Consider the following 26,264-nt stretch of genomic DNA (forward strand, 5'->3'; position numbering starts at 1 on the left):
GCAGTTTGTTCGAAACACGATCTCTCAAAGTGCTGCCTACAAATCGTCGGTTTCATCGACGCACTTGTCCATAAACAGTGACATTTTATCCTCTTTTGGCCACAGAAAGCTGGAGACGGCCCCACATCCCCACACAACACATCGCTTCACAAGTATCCTTGACGATCGATTGTTGTCCGTTCTTTCTCCTAATAATTGACAGCAGTCTTTGCTGCTTCAACGCAGACGAACACTGGCGGCGGCTGTAACGCAGACGAACACTGGCGGCGGCTGTAACGCAGACAAACACCGGCGGCGGCTGTATTCTACTTGTGACGTCATCGCCCAGACATTGCCGAAGTGGATGCTCTCGGCGCAGCTCTCGATTGGAGGATGGCCTGGTGTCAAGAAGAGCAGCAAAGAAGCCACTTCTCTCCAAGAGATACATCAAGCACTGACTGATATTCTGCAAAAGGTTCAGAGATTGGACCGCTGCCGACCGGGGAAAGTAATTTTATCTGATGAATTCACTTTCCCATTATTTAGGTCATCCGGAAAAAAGCTTGTTCCGGAGAAGAAAAGTTGAGCGCTGCCATCAGTCCTGTGTCCCGCCAACAGTAAAGCATCCTGAGACCATATGTGGGAGTGGGCTCACTCAGGAACACAGCCACGAATAAAGAATGGAACCAAAACATCCAGAGAGCAACTTGTCCCAACCATCCAACAACAGCTGACTCTTTGCATAAACTTAATGTAATTGTCAACAAAGCCTTTGACACTTGAAATGCTTTTAATTATACTTCAGTATATCAAAGTAACGTCTGACAGAAAGATCTAAAAACACTGAAGCAGCAAACTTTGTGAAAACCAACACTTGTCATCCTCAAAACTTTTGACCATGGGTATATATATATATATACATATATATATATATATATACACACATATATATATATATATATATATATAACTAAATATGTACAGTATGTGTGGGTCTGTCCTACCTGCAGCAGGTCACTCAGGTCCAGCAACATGTCTGAAACACAGTTCAGGAAAACCAGCACAACGCCTGGAGGTCAAAGGTCACAGCATTGTATTCAAACCTTCAAAATAAGAGTGTGTCAGAGCATGAGAGTGGTGGTTAGGATACGTGGTGTCCCCTCGGTGCGACACACCAGGTAGAGGCAGGCAGCAATGACGTGCTCCGTCTTACGTCCTCGTGTCAGGTGTTTGCTGACGACCATCTTGAAGAAGTTGAAGGCCGTGTCCAGACAGTGCTGGTTTAGCTGCAGCTGACTGCCCAGCTGCTGGATCTGACGCTTCCCTGGAAACACAGAGGGTCAGTCTGTGGAAACCTGTTTATGAAGGTACCGCCAGCAGCTGATGAAGAGGATAATGAAGGTACTCACCGCCCTGCAGTGTCTGGGCTCTGGACTCTTTCCCAACACTGGTGTGAAAACCCGAACCAAGAAGGGGAGCCTTCACTGGACCTGCAGACACACACAGATGTACATTACATCTTCACATCTTTGAACCAACTTCAGTCCTGATCGTAACGAATATTCAGTTATTTTACCCTTTAAATGTTTGTTTACATAATGCCACTGCTGTTTTTATGAGAAAAAATCTAATTAAATGTATTTGTATAGCCCAATATCACAAATGACACCTTTGTCTCAGTATTCACAGACTGTACATATGACCCCCTCTGTCCTTAGACCCTCTGTCCTTACACCCTCTGTCCTCAGACCCTCTGTCCTCAGACCCTCTGTCCTTAGACCCTCTGTCCTCAGACCCTCTGTCCTTAGACCGTCAGACCCTCTGTCCTTAGACCCTCTGTCCTTAGACCGTCAGACCCTCTGTCCTTAGACCCTCTGTCCTCAGACCCTCTGTCCTTAGACCGTCAGACCCTCTGTCCTCAGACCCTCTGTCCTTAGACACTCTGTCCTTAGACCCTCTGTCTTTAGACCCTCTGTCTTTAGACCCTCTGTCCTTAGACCCTCTGTCCTCAGATCCTCTGTCCTTAGACCCTCTGTCCTTAGACCGTCAGACCCTCTGTCCTCAGACCCTCTGTCCTTAGACCGTCAGACCCTCTGTCCTTAGACTCTCTGTCTTTAGACCCTCTGTCTTTAGACCCTCTGTCCTTAGACCGTCAGACCCTCTGTTCTCAGACCCTCTGTCCTCAGATCCTCTGTCCTTAGACCCTCTGTCTTTAGACCCTCGCACCGCACATGGAAAAGCTTCCTAAAAGAAACCAACAATTAAAGATGAATGTTGTAAACCCCAGAGAGACTGAGGATCCTCTCCCAGGACACACACACTGTGATAGATTACGTGTACACGATAAACTACATAGTACAAATACAACATCCATCTAACAGAACTTATGTTGTGATCAAAAAACAAAAAGGATGAATCCAGGATAATGTCAAAAAGGGTTCCAAAACAATATTAACGTGGGCGTCTGCCTGACGGACGAGGGCAGCAGGGCCAGAGCAGCAGGCGCAGCCACCATTCATGATCCACACGTGAACTTTAACAACCTGCCAACAGTTCTTTGAATTATTTCCTGCACACCAAATTATTTTATTTTTATTTTATATCTTCATGTCTCTACAGAGTGAGATGTGTGACGGATATATAATATAATATAGTTTGAGCAGGAAACCATTGAAACAGCATGTTTTTGTCCCAAACATGAGAAAATGTCTCGATTTGCTGGAAACAGTAAAAAGTGAAATTCTGATCCAGATGTGAAGATCAGAGAAGATTTTATTATTTATTATTATTTATACATATTACATTCTGCTTTAATGTGTTTAATGAGTGTGTGTGTTGGATACACAGAATGAGAATGTCCCTCGTGAGGCACCGTCATGCTGTAATCACACTCAACCAGCCCCAGCTGTGGCTCTGCTGTTATCATGACTACCAGGTGATGGTCTCACCTGGCTGCAGACACACAGAGACAACATGCAGACTGCTGCGCTCCTCACCGGGTGAGTCTTTCACAGCGCTGACATGGGACGCTGTGCAGGAAGAGAACCTCAAACCATGTGTAGAATAAATCCAGGTGGGAGACTGGGGATGGTCTTATTCCTCCAATCAGAAAGACACTGCATCTGCTCAGTTAGACAGAAGATGTGTTTTTTGTCTGCATTTAGTGAATCAAACTAGTTTTGGAAGTAAGAAATAATTATTATTGTGATACTCCCCTGAGCTTTTGTATGAATGAATCCAAACGTACTTGGGTTGAGTCACTGTTTTGAAGGTTGGCTTGTAGCTGTGTCCGGCGAGCACATGGTGTCGTGGCTGACGGGCCGGGGGCTCAGCAGACACGCAGACCACACAGCAGCCGCTTTCAAATGTAAAGAAATCCTTATTGGGTCATTTAAAAGATTATTTTATCCAAATACAAATTTGTATTCCTTTTTTCAACATGCACTAGTCATTGTGAAGGATAGTATATAATATATTAAACTGTCAACTTGTAAGGTGGCGCATTGATGGCATTACATAAAACAAGATTGAAAATTAGTAAATGTGTTGCAACTGTCCCCAGTGTGCCCATCTGACTTTTATTCAAATCTTTAAAAGGTATGGATGTAAGTTTAATACATTAAAATGTGCTTCATCTAGAACAAAGAGTCTCAGAGAAAATTGTTTTTATACATAAATGTTTAAAAACACAAATTACATTAAGAGTCTTTCTGTGTTTCACCCGTTGACCGACAGTTTTATAAACGAGGCCTCGTGTAGAAATAACCTCAAAACTTTTGTTTCAGACTTTTGTTTATCTGCAAGTTCACAGAAAAAGCTGAAGGTCGAACGGAAGGTAAACTGGTTTTATTTAGTCTATACTGGTGGCTGTATCTTTGTTATATCTTTTATAACTGTCCTCTGCAGTTTCTTGTTGCTCCATGTATTGTCAAGACGTATTTATTGCTGTGTAGTTCAGATTTCTGTCTCGTCAGGATTCGTAGATGCTGATGTTCAGTCGGCGTGTCGGGATCGTTACCTGTGGATCCACGTGACCTCAGCACAGACGCCTCAGTTTGAGGCTGTAGGTTAGTTCTTCGTGTTGACACTTCTATAGTCCTCATTACCAAAGTACACCTGTCTACCTGTCCTGTCCGTCCTGATGTAGATGGGAATGGCGTCCACTCCATCAGCGAGCTGCTCGCCTCACACTGCGGTTACACCATCAGTACCTTCAAGATGGACGGCTTTACCACCTTAAGAGCTTCATACTACTCCTGCTTCACACACAACCAGGTAGCTCCTCTTCTCTGGGTGGTAGTAGCTCCTCCCCTCTGACTCACTGGGTGGTAGTAGCTCCTCCTCGCTGACTCACTGGGTGGTAGTAAGCTCGCTCCTCTGACTCACTGGTGGTAGTAGCTCCTCCTCCTGACTCACTGGTGGTAGTAGCTCCTCCTCGCTACTCACTGGGTGGTAGTAGCTCCTCCTCTGACTCACTGGTGGTAGTGGCTCCTCCTCTGACTCACTGGTGGTAGTAGCTCCTCCTCTGACTCACTGGGTGGTAGTAGCTCCTCCTCGCTGACTCACTGGGTGGTAGTAGCTCCTCCTCTGACTCACTGGAGTGGTAGTAGCTCCTCCTCTGACTCACTGGGTGGTAGTAGCTCCTCCTCTGACTCACTGAGGTGGTAGTAGCTCCTCCCGCTGACTCACTGGGTGGTAGTAGCTCCTCCTCTGACTCACTGGGTGGTAGTAGCTCCTCCTCTGAACTCACTGGGTGGTAGTAGCTCCTCCTCTGACTCACTGGGTGTAGTAGCTCCTCCTCTGACTCACTGGGTGGTAGTAGCTCCTCCTCTGACTCACTGGGTGGTAGTAGCTCCTCCTCTGACTCACTGGGTGGTAGTAGCTCCTCCTCGCTGACTCACTGGGTGGTAGTAGCTCCTCCTCCTGACTCTGGGTGGGTATGGCTCCTCCCCTCTTGGGTGGTAGTAGCCTCCTCCTCTGGGTGGCAGTAGCTCCTCTCCTTCCTCTGGGTGGCAGTAGCTCCTCCCTCTGACTCACTGGGTGGCAGTAGTAGCTTCCTCCCCTCTGACTCACTGGGTGGTAGTAGCTCTTTCCTCTGGACTCACTGGGTGTAATGGACATCTTCCTCTGAATCACTGAGGTGGGTAGTGGCTCTTCCGCTGACTCCTGGGTGGTAAGTGGCTCCCTCCCCTCTGTGGGTGGTAGTACCGCTCCATCCTCTGACTCACTGGGTGGTAGTGGCTCCTCCCTCTGGGTGGTAGTAGCTCCTCCCCTCTGGGTGGCAGTAGCCTCCTCCCTCCTGGGTGCAGTAGCTCCTCCCCCCTCTGACTCACTGGGGTGGCAGTAGCTCCTCCCCTCTGACTCACTGGGGTGGTAGTAGCTCTTCCTCTGACATCACTGGGTGGTAATGGCTCTTCCTCTGACTCACTGGGTGGTAGTGGCTCTTCCTCTGACTCACTGGGTGGTAGTAGCTCTTCCTCTGACTCACTGGGTGGTAGTAGCTCCTCCTCTGACTCACTGGGTGGTAGTAACTCCTCCTCTGACTCACTGGGTGGTAGTGGCTCCTCCCCTCTGGGTGGTAGTAGCTCCTCCCCTCTGGGTGGCAGTAGCTCCTCCCCTCTGGGTGGTAGTAGCTCTTCCTCTGACTCACTGGGTGGTAGTAACTCCTCTGCCCCTATCTGCGCTCACCACGAGTCCAGACTGACTGCAGATTGTTTTCCAGAATGACGAGGTGTTCACCTTCAGATTTAACGTGATAGTTAAAGATGCTGGTGGAGAGAGGGTGAGACGGCCCGTCTCTGCAGTGTGTTCTGGACTGATGTGGACTCATCGAGAGATGATCTGTGAAGAGGACTACATGGAGGTCAGGACTGTTATTACTGCTGCCACTAGGACTGTCACGATTTTAGATTTTTTTTTTTTTTTAAACATCAAATGAAAAGAGCTTTCAATTTAAGTTTGTCATTACATGAAGTCTTGAAGTGGATTTGACTGGTTTCATGATGTCGCGCAGGTGAACGTGAACAGAGAGTCGTCTTGTGGAGGTCAGCGGGGGGGCAGTGGACAGGTGTGGCAAGCCGCCTTCTCTCAGGTACAGTCACACCATGAAACACTACAGGACCACTGGTCTTTTTCAGATCCCATGTGACAGTTTTCACAGTAAGATATGAATTTTTATTCCTTTTGTTTTTCTATCAACCAATATTAAAGAATCTGCCTGGGGTGATGTCTCAATTTAACATGCATACTAAACTGTGGGGATTAAGATGTCAACCACATCCTGACCATGCAATGTACAAAAGACTCCCTGGGTTAGAAATACAAGGACTACATTGTCAAGATCTGCAACTGTTAAAAATTAATAATAATATCTTTTGACCTCAGCTGACCAAACATGTGTACGAATGCTTAGTTGTGACTGCCTGAGCATCTCAGGCTCATCTGTAGCATTGTTTCAAATCACGTTTTCAAGCGAATCTTCAGGCGAAAACATGTCGTATTTCATTCATTGGTCTATTTAGAGATTTTAGGTTATTTAGCTTCCAACACGTCTTCTGTCAGACGAGTGAAAAGAAAATCTAAATCCACATCCAGAGTTTGTGTTTCTAACTGTGTAGATTTCTCCTAAACTCTCCAACAGTGACATTACATAACGCCTCATTTACATATTTAAACATGAACGCTTGTAATATAAACAATGTTAATGTGAGTAATGAAGTTTCAGCTGATATGTTAGTTGCATATTTGACCCTGTTCACCTGCAGTCTCCTTTTTGTTATGATAAATAAACTACTGAGAAAGATCTGACTCATCCTTCTAGTAACTTTTTTCTATTTTATAAAGTGTTATGTTTGTGGTGTTTAGGCTCAGGGGATGGCGAGTTCTGTCTGGCAGCTGATGTTCCTGCACAGTGATGGGCGGGTGTCCTCCATGTCCACCGGTGAAGCCCAGCGGGGGGGCTACAGCCTGACCTCCACCGCCCGCAGGGTGGTGCTTCGTTCTCGGTACAAACGGCTGCACTCTGAGCTGACCATGGTGGGTACAACATGCATCATCTTTGTTTGTAACAGCCTTTACTCTTATCTTTTTGAATCTTCATTTTATTTTTGTGCGTGCGTGTTGTCTTTTTAAGCTACTGGATACCTAAAGTTAAAGTATAACTAGCTATCATGTGTTGGTCTGCGCGGGCAGTGCGGACCGAAGAAATAATTTCTTACCATTTAATGAAGGTGGCAACTAGCGATTTATTTTCATTGTGGATTCATCTGCACATTTTATACTATAATGGTTTGCTGTATAAAATGTCCGAAGATATTTACTTTAATATTATATTAAAGACTATTTGAGAGGCTGAAAACTGTATTTAAAGACGTATCTTCCTGAAAAATTACTTTAATGATTTAATCAATTTTCAAAATGGTTGGAGATTTGTAATCTAACAGATTAGTGGACTAATTGTTGCAGCTCAACATTCAACACATTTCAAAGCATATTCTTGCTCCCAGGAGCCTCGTCATGTAGGTGAACACCAAAGCAGATTATCACACACGGTACTCCAGCTAAATATATTTTGTGTGCATTACCAAAGCTCACTACACCAATAAACTGAACTAACATTGGCAGACTCTATGGACTTAACATTATTGAGTATTTGTGTGCAACTCTTGTCGCTTATCGTCAGGTGGAGGGCGTCCCGGTGGAGGTCGTCCGGGTGTCTCTGTTCTTCAGGCAGAAGCTGACGGTGGTGCTGATCGACGTGTCCATGGCGTGCACAGTCAGTAAGTTTTCCTTTAACGAACACCGCTGAACAGGAAGCTAGTCCCACAGGTCAACGGTGCGGACATTGATCCTGTGGATCCTCTCTTAGATACTGGTTCTTTCGACGGTGCCCGGCTGCTGTTGGATGTCCCCCGGGTCGTGACCCCTCTGGTCGGGGAGGGAGCCAAGTTTGAAAGTCGGAGCCTCAGTCTGGGGGTGGACGGGGTTCTGCTGGACAAAGCCACCGCTGAAACCAGAGGATTCAGTCTGGTCCAACAAGGAAATCTGGTCCAGGTCGGGGTTCCTTTTGGGACTGAGGGCGGCTACAGGAAGGTACAGCCAGTCCCTCCAAACTTCAGACTGAGACAAGAGCTGTCTCAATTCAGGGGCTGCAGCCTTCGGAGGACATGGTCTTTGGAGGCCGGGTCCTTGATAGACCGTGAAGGCTGAACCGAGCGGTCTAGGAAATGAGACTGTCTGGTCTACGGGGGACTTCCTGGTACGTCACCAGCTGTTCACGCCTCTACCTTTTGCCGCTCCCGTCGCCTAGCAACTCTCAGAAGTTATCACGCGCAGTTGACGGCTTACTTTAACATTTTGTCCAGAGAACGGAACCAGAAATAATACTTATTTTTTCATTTTCAATCTTGATTGAAGATATGCTTTATCACCGGCGCATAATGTATTTTAGACGGTGGAGGGGCTTCTCATACACACTACTCCGCCAGATGATGCCCCCCATCAGGAGACACCAGCCCTTCCAAGTCCAGCAGCAAACTTTATCTGTATATACTGTAAATGTTATATTGTTTTATAATGTTTCAGTTTATAATAATCATTTAGTTCCATTCATTGATGGGTAGTTTTATAAATTAAATGATCCCTGAAACAAAATGTTAGCGCAGGTTTATCTATACACCACTAAACAAAAACAGATTAAGTAGAAAATAAATATGTATAATCAATCCGAACGATTGCACTGGACCTTTTTTAAGTGATATTCAACTGTCAGAAAACCAAGCAGGTAATATGAAGTATACATTATCTATACAATCTACATAAAATATAAATCAACATTTACAACTCTTAGGTTTGAATGTTAAGGTCTTCAAAGGCTAACTTGGGTCGGCTGCATCGTACAGCAGCTCCTAGCATCGGCACTAACGTCGCGTAACTTGTCATTTTAGGGAAAATGTAATGTTTTAAGGTCCTTTTGATTTAATAACATTTGTATCGTTGGCTATTTGAGCGAGTTGAAACCCAATACTTGCATTTAAAAGTATATCCATTTGCTGCTACTGCTGGGTCGAGGGGCACCATTTTGTCAGAAAATAACTTCTCTGGGCGCGCAATGAATTTTGGGATACGTGCGGCCGTGAAAGATCTACCAGATGTATTCTCCAAATCTGGGAAATGAAGGCTGCATTTGAAGGAGTCTCCGAAATGGGACAGCCCTGTCACAACGTAATCGGTCTACAAATGCAGCCTCCGAAGGCTGCAGCCCCTGAATTGAGACACAGCTAAGGTTTCCAGAACAATAACTCATGTAAAACAAAAACTGACGCCACGCAAGTTTCTTCTTTTCTGCAGAGCTTGGTGGTGGACAATGTGTACAAGGAGACTTATGTGATCTTCCTGCTGTACGAACACGTCTTCTCGCTGATTTATGAAGATGGTAGCAGCATCGACTCGAGACACCGAATGCTGAGAGTGCTCAACACGCCGCTGCGCTGCCGTCCACCCTTCGACCTCAACCGTAAGTCTGCTTCTTGAACAACTGCGTCTTTTATGTAGCACCCACAACTGTGTCTCCCCCCGTAGAGACTATAAGTGACCACCAGATGTTCAGGGTCTACCTGGGAAACATTCCTGCTGATGTTGTGTTGGAGGAAGTCAGAATCAACGGGAAGTCGGAGAACGCTGGGCGGACATACAGCATCAGTCCTGTTGTTCACATCAACGGCAGCCGAGCCTACGCGCTGCAGCTGCCCTTCACGGACTCCATCGTCCACTGGATGGTGAGGGCTCCACAAACATGTAGCTCCCCAGTTTTACATTTAGCAGTGGTGGTCACTGCTGTCTGTATCTGTTGTACTTTTGGCAGCAATGGTGAGTTAATTATGCTAATCTAAAATTTGAATTAAGAGTGATTCTGCAGGATCCATCACATTTGTCATTAAAGCATTGACTGATCGAACTCATCCACAGTAAAATTTTAGATCAAAAGCCTGTTTTGTTGCCACCTGTCTGAGACAGTTTTTTTCCAACAGTACCTGGGTCAAGGTGTGGTGCAGTACTCCATAGATATAAACTTCACTTTAACCATCATGCCCCAGAGAGACTCTTATTACCACCACACCTTCATCACAGCACAAGCTCTAAACGCATGTAAGTACATTTGTTCTGGCTCTACAGAAACCATGTGTAGTTAGTACGGCCCTTTTTATAAATGCAGTCTTTTTTTATTTATTTTTTATAAAAGTCCCTCCAGAGGTCACTGCTCAGTGTTCAGACGGAGGAACCACCTTCAGCATCGTAAGACCGCCGCGAGGCGCGAGTCTGTGGGAGGTGGGCGTCGACCACGAGCCTCTGACAGCAGAGCTGGTCGCCCAAAGAGGGTACCGCCTCCACAGCGACAGCCACAGGACCAACCTGCAGGTCCCTGTGTTCTCCATCGGATACACCTATGAGGTAAAGCCCTCTTCTCACAGGACTAGTATCACTGGGGGACCTCATGTGATGTATAAACCCCCCCCACGGGATTAAAATCAGACTACCTCCACACGTATTACACATTACTAGATGACCCCAGGTAATGCTACGGGTGTCCTCTACTGTTAGGCAGTGCTGAAAATATACGGAAAACTCGACCTGAATGTGTTACAATGCTCCTAATCTGGACATTTTTCCCCCAGTTCACTGCCAAGAAACGTAAAGTTTCAAATCCAATATTTAAAGGGACTAGTGAGTGCTGAAATGGAACCAGTGAGTCCCTCTTTGTCTTCATTTAGTTGATGGCATGAAGCAGAAAATGTAAATAAAGTATTGGGAGACTGATCCCAGCTGGATCTTCTAATATGTTTTCATCTGAGTAACTACTCTGCTTTCTAATTTCAGTATAACAGATTTCATGAATCAGAATTTCCCACAATCATAACTCTTATAATGGTCATCTATCTTTCATTCCAGGGCATCAACCTGTCAAACTTTTATGGAACATTTGAACTTCTTCTGAGAGACTCCAAATCTCTGGAGGTCCAGACGTCCACGTCCAAACGCTGCCTCTTCAAAACCGAGGACATGATAGGTAACCTGCACTGCCCTGTTCAAATTCAGTTTAGATGGTCAACCAATATTAATCTAAGAAAGTTTATTTGTGTTATACTCACTCTGACTGGATCACTTTAAAAGTTGAGAGCAAGACTGAACCCCAACATTACTGTGTTCTAAGTAAGAACTGAACTGAGGGTTGATGCTGAGATTCAACAGGCTCAGGACATCAGGACAAAGACATCTACACGTTCTCCATCCTAAATCAGTTACAGCCCTAACATTTCCCCTGATTGGTCTGGTCCCAGAGTCAGATACAGCCCTAACATTGACCTCCTGTGGTGCCAGTCTGTTCTGCAGACGGGACCATGACTGTGGTGACGACTCCGACCTCCACCTGGCCTACTGTGCAGCCTGAAGGAACCACTCTGCTGGACCCCACCTGTGGACCCAAACAGACTGATGGATCCAGAGTCCTGTTTGAGTTCAAGATAGACTCCTGTGGGACCAGAGCCATGGTACAACTTAAAAATAGTGAATTCTTTGTCAAAAAGCTTAGTAAGAGAGGAGGTGTGTGTGTGCAAAGTAGACAGTACAAACTGAAACTATTAGATTAATCTTTAAAGTTATTTTGTTTTAAACACCAAAACTTCACAGGTTCCAGGTCAAATGTAAATATTTAAAAGCAAGATGAAGGGACCAAGTAAATGAGATGACTATGTTTAAATTTGAAGGTGCAGTGACGTTTTGTAACAGAAGAACAGTTTCTTCCCCTCTGCAGTTGGCCTCATCAAGGCCAGAGACCCCCACTGACACTGTCTCTCCCTCCCCCCCTCTACACGTTACATTAACGTAATGCCCAGCCGGCTGTCCTTGTGTTGTACATTGTCTCTACTGTCTATATATTGTTAATTTTTATATTTATGCACCAAGTAAACTTACATGGCAATAAAAATGATTCCGATGAACAGGCCGGGGAGTTGTACATGGTTTATGAGAACGAAGTCCTCCATGACCGACAGCTGATTGCAGATGGACCAAACTTCATCTCCAGAGAATCTCAGTTCAAGTAAGGAAAACTCATCTGAACCCTTCATAACCTGGTAGTGCCTGATTCTCTGTTGATCTCAGACTGCAATCAATACCTTCAAGACACATTTTGTCATTAATCGTTTACATTTAATCGTGTTAATTTTTTGTTGAACAGGTTGACAGTGAGGTGCTTCTATCCACTTAGTGGAGTCAACAGACTGTCTCTCTTCAAATCAAAGACTCCTGGATTTGGTTCAGTCAAAGTCTTCGAGAGCCTTAAAGGTTAAAGTCTGAGTGATCAATGATTAAATCTTAAAATATTTTCATTTGAATGAGAGAATCTTAAAATATTTTATTTTCTAGCAGATTCAGCAAATAAACTCCCTGCCAAGGCCTGTCCACATCAGGTTTCTGGAAATGCTGTTCCAACTAACCAGGTCTATCAATCCTACCAAACCCCAGCGGCAGGGAGAGTCCTGCCTCACTCAGACGTCAGGCCTTGGCCCAAACCTGGACCCAGCCGCTTCATCACAGTACCAGCAGGAAACAACAAGCGCCTGTACTCCTCCCAAAACCTTAAAGGTTTTCCAAACTTTTATCTTTCTCCTCCTCCGGAAGAAAAAGCCATCGGTACGCAGCAAATCCCTCTGCAGGTTTTAGCTCCTCCTGGTCATCTCATATCCCAAACACAGGACAAATATGTATTTGAATCTCCAAATAACCACCATCTCCCCAATGTTCCTCCAAGAAATGACCAGTTACCGGACAACAGTGTCCAGACATTAAACTTCAACTTTGTACAAGTGAGCGGTGAAGGTCCGGGACCAACTGATGAAAAGCAGACCTTGAGTCCTTCCAATAGGATTCCTGAGTCTCCAGTTGTGGAGCAGTTGGAAAGTGACTGGGGAAGCTCTAGTCAGGCTCTGTATAGTGATAATGTTTGGCAAAGTCAGAGTGAAAAGAAATACATCCCTGCTAATGCCAAACTCATCACATCCAAAAATACTCTGTCCGACTTGTCTAAAGAGACAGACGTGTCTGCCAGCACTGAACCTACATCTACTGCAACCAGCCGGGTCAACCAAAACCTGGAAAGACCAGGAATAGATGAAAGGAGGAACATTGAGACAGTTCAGTCCAGGGTGCAGAACATCAGAGTCAAACCTCTGAGCAAATTTGTTTCTTCTGGACATCAGCTCAATCAGAAACCTGTTATCCAACAAGCAAACTCACAAATCTATAATCCCTCCCAGTATGCCACTGGTTCGATAGCCGGTGGGAATAGCAGGGCCTCCCAACATCTTGCTGAACACAGAGGTTCAACCCTCGGAAGAAAGCAACATGGTTTCTGGACTCTGTACCCAAACCAGCAAGAACACCAGCAGAAACTGGTCCAATCAGAGGCTGAGAAAGGAAACGGTGGAGGCAAAGAATCTACTCAACAAACGGGTAAAGATGATTATTCACTAACAATTACTAATCGGCTGTGGTTCAGGAAGTATCACGGGTCGTCAACCAATCTAAAATTTGTCAGTCCGATCCCCGGCTCCTCGCGTGTGTTTTAGATTAGCGCTTTCAGTAGCAGGAAGACTAGCAAGGTGCTACATAAATGAAAGCCCATTTACCATCCAAACTCTGACTATGTTAACGTGCACAACATATTCCAGTTTTAGCCCTTGTTCTGAAAAAGACAATATTCCTACTCGGCTGTTTAATGTTCAAAAGTAAAAACCTTTTTGATATCAGAAGTCCAAATATTTATATTATTATTTACATGTCCAAAGAAAGCTCCTAAAACCTGAATAATATCAGCATATCACACATTTCTTAATCTAAAAATGCTACATTTAGAATACGACCTATTTCTGAACATCCAAACAGATTATGCTGTTTACATAAAATGTGTATTGGTGTGCATGTAAACAGTTACTGATTCTTGGTAGGGCTGTCAAAATTAGCCAAAATGGGAAAACTACTTTACGTTGCGTCTTCAGTCCGACTGGAGCGTGGTTTGACAAGATTTAGGACTCTGTTTCTCTGCAACTTCTAATCACGCTTGTTGTTCCTCGTTCAGCTCAACGTCGGGGTCCATAATTCTTAGAGTTGTTTTCCTTATTGCCTTTTAGCACAGAAACATCTAGCGTTAGATTTGGGGTGTATTTAGCCTAGCTTAGCACAAAGACTGGAGGGTGGAGCAAACTGAGTCAAGATCCTTAAAAATGTACCGTCCCACGACTTAAAAATAAAGATCTGTCCCTGTCATAACTAAATCTTTATTTTTGTACTTGTCCCCACCATCAGGTGCTTCTCACATCAGAGTCAGACTTGTTTCCAGTCTCTCAGGACTCCAGACCCACCATGAACCCAACCCAGAGAGCCCCACTACTCCGTCTGACACCAGAGGAGCAACCAGCGGGACATCCTACCTCAGCGTCACAGATGCTGTTGACGTGGGACAATATCAACCCAACAACCCCCCCGCAGGAGGAGCTGTTTCTGGTTCAGACCAGACCCACACCGGGCCTGACTGCGGCGGTCAGTATGGAACCAGTGTTCACCAGGGCATCATAAGAGGTACTCCTCTTAAAACTTTATTACTTACTTCATTTCTAACTGTCACACTGCTCCTTTTTTTTTAAATTAAATCACCAAATATATTTAAAAAAACACAAGTGTATATAATTCTAAACTAATGTTCTGTGTATTCAATTTACTTTGCGTAACTTCTCTCAAGGTAGAACATTGAACATTGACCTATTAACTTAGATTTAAAGTGGCAAAACATTAATCTTTTATTAGTTTGTGAGGGTGTAAACATTTCTCTGTCTTTAGGTAAACAGATCAGCTGATGAAGAACAGAAACGATCTGGTTTAATAAAGCTTTGGTTTGTTGTATTCAGCTGGTTTAGATATTTAAACTTTTATTGTCATGGTACATAGAAGTTTGGAGCCTGTCGTGCTGTTATTTTGTGCATTAGATAAAATAAAGATAATATTATATACAGGCCTACCGCTTCTGTTAATTCACAATTTAGATAAAAAAAATTTCAGACTTCTCTAAATGTTGCTTGGCTCCTGTGAATAAGGACACAACGTTAAAATGACAGGATTTTGTATGGAGTTTGGTTGGAGCTCCTTTTTGTTTGTTCTTCTAAAAGAGAAACTGGTCAACATATTCTCGTGTGCCAGACTTTATTTATTTCCCCAGATCTAGATGGTATTCCTACATTTTTACATTACATTTGTGTCCAAAACTTGATTTGATGATTCTCCTCAGTGGGTATGAATGTTTCTAATTTTTAGATCTCTTTGTTTATTCCATTCCTAAAGTGCATTGTAGGAAAATGTAATTTCCCCCAGATCTGTCCCATCCCATTACATTAAAACAATAATTTAAAAAGTGACCTAAGATGGAGAGGAAATTGACCTAATATTGCTTTGTAAATATAAATAGACCAATGTTTCAGTAAGGGGCTGTAATGGAAAGTAGAAATGCATGTGAACTACATCACAACTAAAATGGAGGCTGTATGCACATTCAACAATGTCACCGTATCAGACGGAAGATTCCACAAGTTTCTTTCTTGGCATTAAAAGTGAAGTTAATGTTTCAGTTTGTACCGGTGTTGATGTATTTCTGACCAGCAGAGCCAAACTCCATTTAGAAATGAGGATTTAGGTGTAAATGTGTCTCACCGTCGGCAGAGACGAACTGTCCCACAGCAGATGAAACTCCTCCACTTCCCTCCACAAACTGAACCTCGGAAACGATGATGTTGTCCTCCAGGACCGACCCACAGCTGGTACACACAGCGCTGCCCCGCGCCTGATCTACGTCGATGTCTGAGCCCCCGCAGCTCCTGCACACCCTGGAGCTCATGGTGGAGGTCAGAGGTCAACTCGGCCTGGAGGGCAGAGAGGAGGGCCGCTGTTAGTAGTAATACTATACACCATTACTATACTTTATTAATGTACCTATTAGTACTACAGAGAAGTCAGATGTTTGTATATACTGTTAGTACCAGTGTGTATTCTATTAAAGTACACAATCAGCACACCAGGTTGGGGGTTAATCTCAGTCCTATTGTTGGCAGAACGACTGAGTTTGGAAATGTAAAACATTAAAATTGCTCAATTAAGTCAACTTAATGCAGTATTCATGTATTAAATCCCCTGTCACATTCCCTGCTCTTATATTTCCAAGTCGTTTTGAGCTGATGTTTACTGTGAGCTTAGTGTTATAACTGTTTAGCATTATAATTAAGTGTTTATTTTAACCAGCCTCCAGTTATATTAACACTAGCTGTACCTGATGACGCATAAATAATACGATAATAGATATATTTATATTATATCTCCTATGACCCTTCAGGTGCGCCTTAGTGTAGACTGGTTTGAATTTATTAACTATTAATCCTTCGATTGTTTTCTACATTAACTGTTCTATAAAATGTCCATCCCAGTTTCTCAAAGTCCAACGTGATATATCTATCTATAGATATATGGGATGTATATCACACGTCTTTTAAATGTGCGAAGATTCACTTTATGGTATTAAACGGAGAAAAGCCCTAAATCTGCATATTTGAGGGGTGAAAACCACATTTAGAGACCTTTCAGCATAACGATGCATATTAAGCCATTATCTGAATAGATCCATCATTTTTATAGCGACTAATACTTGAAGCTGTTGTTATAAAGCTGTTGTAATATAAATTACTTGAAGCTGTTGTAATATGAAGCTGTTGTAATATAAATTACTTGAAGCTGTTGTAATATAAATTACTTGAAGCTGTTGTAATATGAAGCTGTTGTAATATAAATTACTTGAAGCTGTAGTTATAAAGCTGTAGTTATATAAATTACTTGAAGCTGTAGTTATATAAATTACTTGAAGCTGTTATATAGCTGTAATATAAATTACACTGCTAAACTCACCGACAGTAGAAAGCAGTTAATAGACAATAGAGTCCAGTTTCGCGGTTAGTTAGAAACACGGTGATGGCGCAGCTGTTTTCCCGCCGGTAGAACTCATCGTGTTGTCCGGTCAGACCGAACTATAGACGGATATCAATCACCTAAATCCTGATTATTGATTTAAATACGGATTATTGAGTTTTGATCGCAGAAATTGAGCAGTTTGTTTCCTGTGACGCAGCGTAATAACGTCACTGGGTCCGAAACTCGGAGCTGTTGCGCGTGGGGGAGTTTGTAGATCAATGGGTGAAAGAACTGTTTGTAAATAATAATAGGCTTACGTTTAGTTTTGTATTGATATAAAAAAAATAACTTGAATAATCCCATTATACAGTAAAATATAGTAAAAGTGACTGGATTTAGTATTTTAACCGGGGCCGGTCACCCCCGCAGACTTCGCTAAATGGTTCCACCCAGCGGCGCACGATGACGTCTCGTGTTCGGGCGCGTATTTTGTGTGTGAAGTTGTTTCGGGCGGAAACAAACGGATTTATTTCTAAATAAAACAGTTTTCTGACTCTTTGTGGCTGAAGCAGCGGCGGGACAGCATGTCCTCAGCGGGGACATGGACTGGGACAAGCTGGAGCTCAACCCGAGGATCATAGCGGCTGTGAGGAGAGGTAAAATACAACCGCTCCTCCAGACTTCGTTCAGAAATACGACACTTAAATATTTAATCGCCACTATCAAATGCAGTGACATTATAGAATATAAATTAACACATTGTAATAGGATATATGTTTTAGTAGTGCAATCGGTCAATGGTGTATATAACTAGGAGATAACCCACACTTTAATGTTTTTAACTCTTATCGTCAAATATTGTTAGCGTATAGAATTTAACTTAACACGTTGTCCTAAACTAAATGTTCTCGTACTACTATCGGCGTATAGTTTATCTTAAATGTCTATCGGGGAAAGAGATTGTGTAGATTATACACTGCTCAAAAGAATTAAAGGAACACTTTGAAACCATCAGATCTCAATGGGAAAAATAATAATGCTGGATATCGATACTGATATGGACGGGGTAATGTGTTGGGAACCAAAGGAACGATGAAAATGATCAACCTACGGAGGCAAAGATCAAAGTGATGAAATGATGCAGCAGACTCGTTCATTTTGCTGAAATTCCATTGCAGCAACTCAAAATGATCCTCAGTACTGTGTATCGCCCCCACGTGCTTGTATGCATGCCCTGACGTCCTAATGAGATGAGGGATGTGTCCTGGAGTATCTCCACCTGGACCAGGGCATCACTGAGCTCCTGTCTGAGGTGCAACCTGGCGGCGTCGTATGGACAGAAACATAATGTCCCAGAGGTGTTCTGTTGGATTTAGGTCAGGTGAGCGTGGGGGCCAGTCAATGGTATCAATTCTGTCATCCTCCAGGAACTGCCTGCATACTCTCGCCACATGAGGCTGGGCATTGTTGTGCACCAGGAGGAACGCAGCGTAGGGTCTCACAATGGGTCCAAGGATTTCATCCCGATACCTAATGGCAGTCAGGGTGCCGTTGTCTAGCCTGTAGAGGTCTGTGCGTCCCATCATCGATATGCCTCCCCAGATCATCACTGACCCACCACCAAACCGTTGATGCTGAATGATGTTACAGGGAGCATAACGTTCTTCACGCCTTCTCCAGACCCTTTCACGTCTGTCACATGCTCAGGGTGAACCTGCTCTCATCTGTAAAAGCACAGGGCGCCAGTGGCGGACCTGCCAATTCTGGTGTTCTATGGCAAATGCCAATCGAGCTCCACGGTGCGGGGCAGTGAGCACAGGGCCCACTAGAGGACGTTTGGCTCTCAAGTCCCCCTCGTGAAGTCTGTTTGCACCTGTTAACCCTTTAACACCTAAGCCTCAAAATGTCCGCCTGGACTCTTTTTCTTATTTTGACTATAAAAAGGTCAGAAATGTCATGCAAGTGATTATGCCCTTTTTTTGAGATTTCCTGGAACTTCCAATATCTGGCAGTTATTTACAATTTATTGCATGTTGTGAGTAATAACAGTTTTTTTCTTCATTTTAAGCTATTTGATTTTAGATGTTTAGTGAACAAAGAACACTGCAATTGAATAAGAGATTTGGCATGTTGCATTTGAAATGTATTAAACTATTTACAGTAACATTTATGAGTCTTTGTCACTTTAAATGTGCAAAAACAGGCCATAAAATGGAAAATATGTCCAGGCGTTTTTCCCCACACAGGGTAATTCTCTCCTCTGAGTGTCCCTTCACATGCAGAGGCCTTGGTGGTAATGCCAGTGACTGTTCCTGTCTGCCTGCAGACACAGGACCACATCACAGTCCTCACACTTCCAGCCAGTGTTCCTCTTGCAGAGTTCAGAGCTTGAAGTCGATGGTGTAGCAGTTCAAAAACTTCAGCCCCCACTTTGTTGGCTTGGCCTTCATGTACTGCTTGATGCTGAGCCTGGCCTTGGTACCAACCATCCTCTCGTCGACTGCAAGGTGCTGTCTTGGGTGGTAGATGGCCTTGCAGTTCATGCATATCATTTCCATGAGAGGTCTGTAGGTGGAGGTGGTCATAATCCTCGGTGCCCATTTTCTGATAATTTTCCGCATTTTTCTCTGGGTCACTCATATGAAGATTAGATCAAATGGCCATGAATCGGTCTCGGGACATGACGGTGGCAGGGAATCCAAAGTTTCGCTTGCGCAACGTGTCGCCGGCGACACACTTGGTGTTAAAGGGTTAATATCATGAATACCAAAGCAGCTGAAACTCATTAACAACCCTTCTGCTACTTAACTGACCAGAACAATATCCCATATCCATATCTGGTTCAAAAGTGTTCCTTTAATTTGTTTGAGCAGTGTGTATTCACAGTATATGTAATGGTAATGTGGATGATAAATGTTTCTCGAAACACTCATAAGTGATGATGATGATATAATCATCCCAATAGCATCTCTTTATTTTAGCAGCTTTATTTAATTATCAGTAGATTTATTTAGTTATTTATTTATAGAATTAGATATCTTAAATGATCCCTACTATCTCTTTATATTAAGTCGCATTGAAATTATATACTAGTACTAACTTGATATGTTTTTATAAAATGTGAAAACTTTCTCCTGAGGCATTTCACAGGGACAATAGAATTATTCAGTTTGTGTTTTATTTTAATTATTGTTGTTACTATTGTGACCTTGGTGTCCCCCCAGTTAAGCTGAAGTCTCTCAGAGAGGTGTTGTGTGTTTCTGGTCCCGACCTGCAGAGACTCACCGGTCTGTCCCGCTCAGATGTCCAGCAACTGCTCAGCGTGGCCGCCACCGCCTACAGACGCCACCCCCCATGCCCAGGTTACACATTTTACGCCGCATTCCTTGTTTACATAACTCCGTCACATAAGTCACGTTGACTTTGAAACCTGTGTGTTTGTGTGTTGACAGCCCTCCTGCTCCACCATGGAGAGAGTCGTAGGTTCGATTCAGGCCTCAGACTCAGTGTGGGGTGTGCCGTTTTGGACGAGCTGCTGAGGGGGGGTCTACCTGTGGGGGGGGTCACTGAGCTGTCAGGAGAGAGCGGAGCGGGAAAGACTCAGTTGGCTCTGCAGCTCTGTCTGTCTGTACAGTACCCAACACAGTACAGAGGACTGAACTCAGGTCAGTGAGGTCAGCAGAATCGGGGTGTCCTACACTCTACTGTACCTGAAGGCGTCCTGTGTGCTGCGTTCACTGACGGTCCGTATTTTCTCTCTGCAGGAGCCGTGTTTATCTGCACTGAGGACTCGTTTCCCATCAGACGTCTGCAGCAGCTGATCAGAGATCAATCCTGTCTGCGCTCTGACGTCCCTCCATCTCTGATCAGCAGCCTGCAGTTCAGTGACCACGTCTACATCGAGCACGCCGCTGACCTGGTGAGCCTGACCTCTGACCTCAGGTGTGTCTGTCTCTGACCTCAGGTGTGTCTCTGTCTTCAGGTGTGTGTGTGTCTCGGACCTCAGGTGTGTGTGTCTCGGACCTCAGGTGTGTGTGTCTCGGACCTCAGGTGTGTGTGTCTCTGACCTCAGGTGTGTGTGTCTCTGACCTCAGGTGTGTTTTCCTGCAGGACTCCCTGCAGGAGTGTCTCTCCCGTCGTGTCCCCCTGCTGCTGGCTCGCGGTGTTGTGCGTCTCCTGGTCGTGGACTCGGTGGCGGCTCTCTTCAGGTCTGAGTTCCAGGCTGCTGATTGGCTGGAGAGGAACAAACAGCTGCTCACCTTTTCCTCTAAACTGCACCACCTGAGTATGGAGTTCAGCACACCTGTGCTCTGCATCAACCAGGTCTCACGTACACACACGCACGTACACGCACGTACAAGTACACGTGCGTACACACATCCAGTAAATATTTGCATTTGTGTTTCAGGTGAAGGATGTTTTCAGCAGCTCAGACAACATTTTAGGGTAAACATATATGTATTATATAAGTACTCTGACGGATGACCTGTGGTAGATTTAGTTAGATATTTAGATTAATATGTTGTAGTTAACCCTTATATGTATAAATGTTTGATATTTGCAGATGGATATATTTATTAACGTGTTTAATAGTAATTTACAGATAGTAACTAAATATATATATATTTATTATCCTTAACAATAATTTACAGATCAATACATGTATTATATTGTTTACAGATTAATATATTTGTATTTATTATATTTACGGATATGTATTTCTGTTTGTCCCTCAGCCCTCTGTCCTCCAGCATGTGCCCGGCGCTCGGGTTGGCCTGGGCCAATCAGGTGATGGTTCGGCTGATGATGCGTCGTATCCAGGGTACGGTTGCCCGTGGCGACCAGACCAGCGCCCTCCGCAGGCTGGAGGTGGTGTTCGCTCCTCATCTGCCCCGAGACGGACGAGACGCCGCCGTGTGGAAGGAGGGCGTACGGGGAGTGACGAGCAGATAAACTGTAAACAAATATAAATAAAACCTGCAGATGTGTATAATACAAGACTCTTATTAGACACTACACAGTGTCGTGACATCAGGCTACAACATGAAACTCACATCTGTAGTTTTCCGCCACCAGGAGGCTCTGGGTGAAAATGACAGTAAGAGTTGGAGTTTGGTGTGGTAGTGCAGCAGCGGTGCATCATGGGAATTTGGTGTGGTGGTGCAGCAGCGGTGCATCATGAGAGTTCTTCTCTCTCCTCTGATTCAAAGGTTAAACATCAGAGTTTCTCCTGCACGCTTCAGGGTTAGGGTTAGGGACTGATGACACCATGACACCATGACAGGAGAGAGAGGAAACGTTACCTTCAGGAACATTACACATGTCTCTGTCTCACTACATATACAACACAGGACTGATTACACATTTCTCTGGAACAAATTAAAAACACAACTGCACTAAACACAGGGCTCATGGTTTTTACACATTTTAGTGCAGTAATGTTCCAGATTATATCTTTAACTGGGCTCCTCTCAGGGTTAAAACAGCACAATTGTTTGTAGATAAAGCAATATAAAAAATACAAAAACATTTTTATTGCAATTTTTTCTTTTGCTTTCGCATTCACATTCCCTTCTCCGCTTTACTTTGCGAACGGTGGCAACACACCTACAGTCAGAGACAGAATGGAGGAAAGGAGAGGGGTGAACTAAAAGCACCAAGGCAAATTGGTCTGAGGTAAGGGGTCGGACTAAGAATGGTTCAAAACGACTTCATGATACAAAGGGAAAGAGGACTGAGAAGGTTATCGGGCGGTGGAAGGAGCACTTTGAGGAACTCCTGAATCCAACTAACACGCCCTCTATGGTAGAGGCAGAGCAGGAAGCTGATGGGGGATCATCGTCAATTTCCCTGATGGAAGTCACTGAGGTAGTCAAACAACTCCACAGTGGCAAAGCCGCAGGGGTTGATGAGATCCATCCAGAAATGCTGAAGGCTTTGGGTGTTGAGGGGCTTTCTTGGTTGACACGCCTCGTCAACATTGCGTGGAAGTCTGGGACAGTGCCTATGGGGTGGCAGAACGGGGTGGTGGTCCCCTATTCAAAAAGGGGGACCAGAGAGTGTGTGCCAACTATAGGGGTATCACACTTCTCACCCTCCCTGGTAAAGTCTACTCCAAGGTACTGGAAAGGAGGGTTCGGCCGATAGTCAAACCTCTGATTAAAGGGGAACAATGCGGATTCCGTCCTGGTCGTGGAATAAAAGACCAACTCTTCACTCTCGCAAGGATCCTGGAGGGAACCTGGGAGTACGCCCATATGGTCTATATGTGCTTTGTAGATCTGGAGAAGGCATATGACCGGGTCCCCCGGGTGATACTGTGGGAGGTGCTGCAGAAGAATGGGGCCATCCAATCCCTGTACGCCCAAAGCGAGAGTTGTGTCCGTATACTTGGCAGTAAGTTGGCCTCCACCAGGGCTGCTCTTTATCACCAATCCTGTATTCATGGACAGGATATCGAGGCATAGTCGTGGAGGATAGGGGTTGCAGTTCTCATCGCTGCTCTTTGCAGATGATGTGGTCCTGATGGCATCATCAGTCTGTGACCTTCAGCAGTCCCTTGATCGGTTCGCAGCCGAGTGTAAAGCGGTTGGGATGAGCACCTCAAAATCTGAGGCCATGGCTCTCCGCAGGAAACCGGTGGATTGCCTACTCCGGATAGGGAATGAGCCCTTACCCCAAGTGAAGGAGTTCATGTACCTTGGGGTCTTGTTCGTGAGTGAGCAGACAATGGAGCGAGAGATTGGCCGGAGAGTCTGAGCACAGGGGGCGGTATTGCATTCGCTTTACCGCACCGTTGTGACGAAAAGAGAGCTAAGCCAGAAGGCAAAGCTCTCGATCTACCGGGCGATCTTTGGGCCTACCCTCACCTATGGTCATGAAGGTTGGGTCATGACCGAAAGAACGAGATTGCGGGTATCAAGTGGCCAAAATGGGTTTTCTCGCCGATAGTGTGAGAAGCTCAGCTATCCGTGAGAGACTCGGAGTAGAGCCGCTGCTCCTTTGCGTTGAAAGGAGCCAGTTGAGGTGGTTAGGGCATCTAGTAAGGATGCCACCTGGGCGCCTCCCTAGGGAGGTGTCCCAGGCACGTCCAGCTGGGAGGAGACCCCGGGGAAAACCCAGGACTCGGTGGAGAGATTATATGTCCTCACTGGCCTGGGAACGCCTCGGGATCCCCCAGTCGGAGCTTGCGGATATGGCTCGGAGAAGGGAAGTTTGGGGTGCCTTACTGGAGCTGTTGTCCCCGCAACCCGACCTCCGATAAGCGGTAGGCGATGGATGGATGGATGGATTTATAATATTTTTAATATTTATTTTCATTGTTTTACAAAGATATCTGTTAAAATAAATAAACACTAGAACTTCGTTTGTGTCATTTTAAAGAAACTCCACTTCAGTTTCTGTGTGTGCACACGGTCCTGTGCCAAAGTCAGTCTTGGAGTCCCGCAAGGTTCTGTACTTGGACCTATTCTATTCACATTATATATGCTTCCTTTAGGCAATATTATAAGCAACCACTCTATAAACTTTCATTGTTATGTGGATGATACCCAATTATATCTATCAATTAAACCAGATGAAACCAATCAATTGGCTAAACTTCAAGCCTTAAGGACATAAAAACTTGGATGCCCTGCAACTTTTTGATGTTAAACACAGACAAAACTAAAGTTATTATACTTGGCCCCAAATGCCACCAAAATGCATTTTCTAATGACATAGAAGCTCTGGATGGAATTAATTTGGCCTCCAGCACCACCGTAAGGAATCTTGGCGTTATCTTTGATCAGGATCCGTCTTTTAACTCCCACATAAAACAAATCTCAAGGACTGCCTTCTTTCATCTACGTAACATTGCAAAAATAAGACACATACTCAAAATGATGCAGAAAAACTAGTCCATGCATTTGTTACTTCAAGGCTGGATTACTGCAACTCATTATCAGGTTGTCCCAAAAAGTTGCTTAAGACTCTTCAGTTGATCCAAAATGCAGCGGCACGTGTATTGACAGGAACAAGGAAACAGTATCATATTTCTCCTGTATTAGCAGCTCTGCACTGGCTCCCGGTAAAATACAGAATAGAATTCAAAATCCTTCTCCTGACTTACACAGCAATTAATGGTCAGGCTCCAACATATCTTAAAGATCTCATAGTACCTTATAAACCAACTAGAGCATTGCGCTCCCAGACTGCAGGGTTACTTGTGGTTCCTAGAGTCTCTAAGAGTACAATGGGAGCCAGAGCCTTCAGCTATCAAGCTCCTCTCCAGTGGAACCAGCTTCCAGTTTGTGTTCGGGAGGCAGACACACTCTCCACATTTAAGAGCAGGCTAAAGACTTTCCTTTTTGATAAAGCTTATAGTTAGGGCTGGCTCAGGTTTGCCTTGGATCAGCCCCTAGTTATGCTGCTATATGCTTAGACTGCCGGGGGACACCTCTCTCCTCTCCCCTCCTCTTCATCTCTCCTTCATCTCTTCCTCTCTCTTCCCCTCCTCTCCATCTCTATCTGTATGCATTTATGTATCTTACTAACTCCCCGGAGTTTCTGTGTCTCTCATGTGGAAGGTTGCCACTGTTAAAATTTACGTCTGGATCATGAATTCTAGCTGCGCCTGCTGCCCTGGTCCTGCCTCACGCCCATGTTTATATATATATGTATATATATTTTTTTTTGGAGACACCGGGAAGCCTTTTTCACATTATCCTGGATTTTTATTCGATCACATCATCAGTTCTGTCAAGATGGATGTTGTATTTGTACTATGTTGTTTATCCTGTACACATGACATCTATTGCACGTCTGTCCGTCCTGGGAGAGGGATCCCTCCTCAGTTGCTCTCTGAGGTTTCTTACATTTTTTCCCCTTTAATTGTTGGTTTCTTTTAGGAAGTTCTTCCTTGTGCGGTGCGAGGGTCTGAGGACAGAGGGTGTCGTATGTACAAGTCTGTAAAGCACACTGAGACAAATGTGTCATTTGTGATATTGGGCTATATAAATACATTTGTTTGATTTGATAATTAGACTTTTCTTCCACACTTAAGACCAAGTTTGTGAGATATTAGTGAATGAGTTCACACTACATAAAACGATCTCTTCGGGTTAAAATGGCAGTTTTCCAATGGAAGTTCTGTATTAAGTTTTTTTTATTTTAAACAATAAAGTAATCTTTACTTTATTGTACATGTCCAGAAATAGTAAATTAATTAATCTGACGATAGATTCATTTATTTACTGTTAATCTAGTTTTATCTCTTTGTGATTTATTTATTTCAGATTAAAAGG

General features: G+C 44.3%; 3 protein-coding genes across 5 annotated transcripts; 2 read left to right on the plus strand and 1 right to left on the minus strand.

Annotated features, from left to right (window-relative positions):
* Window positions 1-302: 302 nt before the first annotated feature.
* Window positions 303-17,206, minus strand: LOC115004625 (transcription factor IIIB 90 kDa subunit-like). Of its 3 annotated transcripts, none has more exons than XM_029426309.1 (6): window positions 16,978-17,206; window positions 15,736-15,944; window positions 1,389-1,469; window positions 1,130-1,303; window positions 984-1,015; window positions 303-606 (listed from the first exon to the last, which is right to left on the minus strand). In XM_029426309.1, the coding sequence occupies exons 2-6, from the start codon at window positions 15,917-15,919 to the stop codon at window positions 457-459; spliced, it is 621 nt and encodes a 206-aa protein (XP_029282169.1). In that variant the 5' UTR covers window positions 15,920-15,944; window positions 16,978-17,206; the 3' UTR covers window positions 303-456. The 3 variants fall into 3 exon arrangements, with proteins under 3 accessions (XP_029282169.1, XP_029282170.1, XP_029282167.1); XM_029426310.1 differs by having other exon boundaries at window positions 464-633; XM_029426307.1 differs by having other exon boundaries at window positions 464-1,015.
* LOC115004623 (uncharacterized) lies at window positions 2,872-15,046 on the plus strand. Its single transcript, XM_029426305.1, has 20 exons — window positions 2,872-2,978; window positions 3,765-3,814; window positions 3,954-4,046; window positions 4,127-4,254; window positions 5,702-5,842; window positions 5,993-6,070; window positions 6,844-7,014; window positions 7,661-7,757; window positions 7,847-8,070; window positions 9,328-9,493; window positions 9,559-9,755; window positions 10,008-10,125; window positions 10,220-10,428; window positions 10,927-11,044; window positions 11,356-11,525; window positions 11,979-12,076; window positions 12,215-12,321; window positions 12,403-13,488; window positions 14,341-14,613; window positions 14,872-15,046. The coding sequence occupies exons 1-20, from the start codon at window positions 2,953-2,955 to the stop codon at window positions 14,886-14,888; spliced, it is 3,567 nt and encodes a 1,188-aa protein (XP_029282165.1). The 5' UTR covers window positions 2,872-2,952; the 3' UTR covers window positions 14,889-15,046.
* A 220-nt stretch (window positions 17,207-17,426) lies between the features above and the next one.
* xrcc3 (X-ray repair complementing defective repair in Chinese hamster cells 3) lies at window positions 17,427-21,973 on the plus strand. The gene is made up of 7 exons (XM_029426306.1): window positions 17,427-17,636; window positions 20,205-20,342; window positions 20,433-20,645; window positions 20,745-20,899; window positions 21,091-21,303; window positions 21,389-21,426; window positions 21,717-21,973. Exons 1-7 carry the CDS (start codon window positions 17,582-17,584, stop codon window positions 21,931-21,933), a joined length of 1,029 nt encoding a protein of 342 aa, XP_029282166.1. The 5' UTR covers window positions 17,427-17,581; the 3' UTR covers window positions 21,934-21,973.
* Window positions 21,974-26,264: the final 4,291 nt, after the last annotated feature.

Source organism: Cottoperca gobio, unplaced genomic scaffold (assembly GCF_900634415.1).
Source record: "Cottoperca gobio unplaced genomic scaffold, fCotGob3.1 fCotGob3_155arrow_ctg1, whole genome shotgun sequence".
NCBI lineage: Eukaryota > Metazoa > Chordata > Actinopteri > Perciformes > Bovichtidae > Cottoperca > Cottoperca gobio.